The following is a 4,630-nucleotide window of genomic DNA, read 5'->3' as shown; positions in this document are numbered from 1 at the left end:
TATATATATATAAACAAGAAGGTATTAGTTGGCGCGAAAAAAGGGGTGGGAGAAAATTCTCTGAAATATAATTATTATTTATTGTCTTTGCACAGCTTCTATCGCTGGAGATGTACTACGCTGCCAACTGTTCACTACCAATCAACTAAGGTAATACCCCTTATTTTTCGAGCGCCATCCGGAGTATTCGAGCGGTTCCAAGCAGTGCTATTTTCTGCAAGTGTTCACACTCTTATTGCAGCCCCTATTTGTTCCATGTTCTTCTCAAGATTTTTACTCGCTCTTCCCAGGGCTCCAAACAATTATTGGCACTACTACCACTTTTTTCATCGACCACAACCGCTTAACTTCCCAAGCTACCCAGTCATATCTATTGACTTTTCTTTCTTCCTTATCGCATACCTCGTTGTCAGCCGGGCATGCTATATATATGATCCAGCATCGTTTGCATTCTTTCTCAATTAAGACTTTGTCTGGCTTCCTATTCTCATGGTCGCACTGAATCATAAAATCCCATAGGATCTTTGCATTATCATTCTCGATGATGCCTTCGGGTTTATGTTCGTACTACTTTTTTGTTCTGTTAAGTCCATATTTGTTGCAAAGTTTCATTATTATTGCACAGTGTCTAGTCTTGAAAATGCATATCTGGCGCGGTGGGGACATATCGGAATTTTCTCAGCATGCTTGTTTACCAAGGAGGAGGCAAAGGTCGCATGTGCTGGATAGCGTATTGTGTAGGTGTGAATTTTTTGTTAATGACCGTTCCATCCTGCAATCTCTATATTAGGTCTGCGGGTGAAGTTGTGTGTCGTCTGTTTACCTTTCGGAATGATGAGATATAGTTGCGATAACGAACTTTAAACTGATTTTCTGAGACACCTATGTATGTATATTTTTGTTGCGGTATGGTAATTGTGCATTTGTATATTATATTTTTGTTTTATGTTTTTTGTTGTTTTTTTTTAGATATTGGTTCACGAGCAGGTATGCGGATTTCTTGCGGCAGGTGCAGTTATTTGTACTATTTTTATTTTCGTATTTATCTGGTGCCTTTTTGTTTTTGTAATGTTCTGTTTGACTGTCGGTGACTAAAGCGTTCCTGATGTTGCATTCTTTTTTACTGATTCTTTATTTTCAGTTTTTGTTTTGATCTTATTGTAACTGTCAAGGACATTATCTAAGTTTTTGTGATTTTTGTTTTGTTCATTTTTGTTACCGGTCCTGTATCCTGTATTATTTTGATCTGTATGTTCATTGTCTACAGACGTTGTTTGCATGTTTATTTTCCTATTGTTGTATTTATGTACGTAGTACTCCATGTTGTTAGATGCTGCGTACGATATTTTCACTGTATGCTTGTTTAATATACGATGGTATCTCCAAATTCAAACTTGAAAGTATATAATAGTACTACCGATAGCACTGGGTAATTCTGAAGGTGGACGAGCTTTATACTGTACTCTACCACATTCCTAATGGAATATAACATAATTATGTGTGTGTGTGTGTGTGTGTGTGTGTGTGTGTGTGTGTGTGTGTGTGTGTGTGTGTGACAGAGAAATAATAGGATAAAAAAGTTACACTACAGCATAGGTAAGCAAAGGATGAATGAGACGAGAATAAGACTGAGTCGTGGAAGTGAAAAAAATAATATATGACTGTTTTTTAGTCTTGACTTACAGGCCGTGGTGTAAGAGGTGATCATCAGTATTTTTATAACAGCATCGTTGGTATTAACAGACAAGTAAAGTATAAGACAGATATTGAAATGATAGTTGGCTCCCAGCAACTGAGATATAACCAAGACATGTCCGACTCAGAGGAAAAGTCCACTAGACATTGCCAGTAAATCTATATGGTTTTGCTTTGTACGATGTGGAGGTTATGTACAAAGAAAATTACGAACACGATGATAGAATGTGTATGAACGCAGGCAAACCAATATCGTTCGTATCAGTAAAATCATATAAAACACGTGTTGCCACTACTCATCTAACATTACATATGCTTGTGAAAAAAATTAAATAGCTTCAAGGCGCAAATGTGATATTTCGTAAACGTTGACGATATTGACGTCCAAGCATGTGGACATTGTAATATTGTGAACAAACAAATAAAAAGCATTATAATTGAATAACATGTCGTTAATGTTTGCGTAATCAGTCATCTGCTCTCAGTAGTGTTTAATTTATGAAAATAGTATGAATAGAAAGTTTGAAAGTTCTGGAACTGGTTTCTTTCTTCTTACCGTTGGTTTTTATACTAAGTTTCTGTGTGGAAATAATGTTTTACATTATATAAAAAAAAATGATCATCAGTTTAAACTTATTCTACAAAATGATGTATTTATAATATTTGTTTATGAAAAGTATTTTCGATAATGCATACATACATACATACATACATACAAGTCCGGTTGAGGTTGTTTAAGGAAGACCAGCAGTTGCCCATGCATACGCCAGAATCCCCTCTCCACGCCACCGATGTTATCCAAGGGAATGGAAAAGACCGATACGGCTTGGCACCAGATATATATGATTTCATCATAATTATAAACGCTCTCTCTTTATATATATATTTATTAGCATACTTGACCACTGATATATTCATGAACAATTTTTTAATTGTTTATAGTATCTCCTTTTTAATGCAAATTTTGCATTCTCTTCTTATATATGTGGTGAGTGTGTGTGTCTGTCTGTCTGCTGTCTGTCTGTGAGTGCGTGTGTGGGTGGGTGTGTATGTGTAAATTATATGATAAAGGATAAAATCATTCATGATTTTATCAGGAGGTCAGCACGAAAATAAAAACCTGACAGAGAAAATGTAATGCTCCCACACTGCTATAGAGAAGCATCTTCACTCGATGGGCAAGGTTCAGAAGTATGGCGCATGGGTTCCGCATGCTTTAAGTGACAACAACAACAAAAATCAACGAGCCACAATCTCCGCTGGTTTGCTTGCTCGTCACCGCTCAACTCATGGACACAAGCAACGATTTCTTTACCGAATCGTTACTGGCGACGAAAAATGGTGCCTGTACATCAATATGAAGCAGCGTAAAGAATGGCTTAGCTCCGGTAAACAAGCGACACCGCGCGTGAAACAAGATATTCATCCGCGTAAAACTATGTTGTGCGTATGGTGGGACTGGGAAAGGATTGATTATCCATTACGAATATATACACATACAAGCAAAAAATTCCCTGTTGTTGATGTTGAAATTCTAATGAAGGAGCCTTGGGACTAGGTTAGAAACCGGCTCTTTCTCCATTGGCAAGAAATCTTGAAATAAAACTGAACAATTACATACATATATTTTCATAACAACAAGGTCTGAAAGACGCACAATGTAATAGCACACCTTTGATGCAAATCTGAAGAAGTGCTTTTCCAATGTCTAAAATCATAACTATTACGTGATTTGTCTTTTAGAAATTTCACCTAAGCTAACGTTGCAAATTGAGATGGTACGGAAACATTTGTAACTAATGTACGCATTATAGAAAATGCTTTTCATAAACAAATATTGTAAACATATCATTTTGAGGAATGATTTTAAACAGATGATCATTTTTCATATAATGTAAAACATTATTTCCACCCAAAAATTTAATATAAAAACCAACAATGAAATGAAAGAAACCAGTTCCAGAACTTTCAAACTTTCTATTGTGCTATTTTCATAAATTAAACACTACTAAGAGCAGATGACTGATTACGCAAATATTAACGAAATGTTATTCAATTATAATGCTTTTTATTCGTTTGTTCACAATATTACAATGTCCACATGCTTGAACATCAATATCGTCAACGTTTACGAAATATCACATTTGTGCCTTGAAGCTATTTAATATTTTTCACAAGTATATGTAATGTTAGATGAGTAGTGGCAACACGTGTTTTATATGATTTTACTGATACGAACGATATTAGTTTGCCTGCGTTCATACACATTCTATCATCGTTTTCGTAATTATCTTCGAACATAACCTCCACATCTTGCAGAGCAAAACTGTAGATTTACTGGCAAAAATTGAGTGGATTTTTTACCTTGGTTATGTTTTAGTTGCTAGGAGTCGACTATTATTCGGCATCTGTCTTGTGCTTGTCTGTTAACATCAACGATGCTGCTTTAAAAAAACTGATGATAACTACTTAAACTTGAGCCTGTAAGTCAAGATCAAAAACAGTCATATATTATTTTCTTCACTTCCACGACTCAATCTTATTCTCGTCTCATTCATCCTTTGCTCACCTATGCTGTTGTGTAATTGTTTCCTATTATTTCTCTGTCTCACACATACTCTTTCCTGTGTGCACGTTTCTGTAGATTAGTACACGCAGATACAAACATACATGCGTATAAATAGGTATATGTGCGCGCGCGCGCGTTTGTGTGAACATATATATTTTCTATTTTTTCTATTTTCTATTTTCTCTCCCTGTTTATTTCTGTGTTCCTTTCTGTCGAAGAGCGTAGGCTCGAAAAGTAAAAGACTTCTCAATTCCCAAGCGTTAAACTAATACATCTGATCGTTGTTTACACACCCGTCTTCGTCTTTTGTTTTCTGTTGTTTTGTTTTTTTTGTAAATTCTCACTATACACACACACACACACACA

General features: G+C 35.7%; 2 protein-coding genes across 4 annotated transcripts in view; one reads left to right on the top strand and one right to left on the bottom strand.

Moving 5' to 3' along the window:
* LOC128250272 (uncharacterized) overlaps window positions 1-4,630 on the bottom strand; it is a 19,427-nt gene that overhangs the window by 2,241 nt on the left and 12,556 nt on the right. The gene's annotated exons all lie outside the window — the stretch shown is intronic.
* The window catches only part of LOC128250265 (uncharacterized), a 119,166-nt gene that overhangs the window by 107,403 nt on the left and 7,133 nt on the right, over window positions 1-4,630 (top strand). The window contains exons 2-3 of one of the 3 annotated variants that reach the window (XM_052975000.1): window positions 96-150; window positions 970-987. In XM_052975000.1, the coding sequence (XP_052830960.1) occupies window positions 96-150; window positions 970-987 (73 nt within the window). Of the gene's footprint in view, window positions 1-95; window positions 151-969; window positions 1,010-3,978; window positions 4,179-4,630 lie in introns of those variants that run through there. The other 2 variants (XM_052975001.1, XM_052975002.1) reach the window with 2 other exon arrangements.

This window comes from Octopus bimaculoides, chromosome 20, assembly GCF_001194135.2.
Source record: "Octopus bimaculoides isolate UCB-OBI-ISO-001 chromosome 20, ASM119413v2, whole genome shotgun sequence".
NCBI classification, from domain to species: domain Eukaryota; kingdom Metazoa; phylum Mollusca; class Cephalopoda; order Octopoda; family Octopodidae; genus Octopus; species Octopus bimaculoides.
The sequence above is the reverse complement of the archived record's forward strand: the minus strand, read 5'-3'. Positions and strand labels throughout refer to the sequence as shown.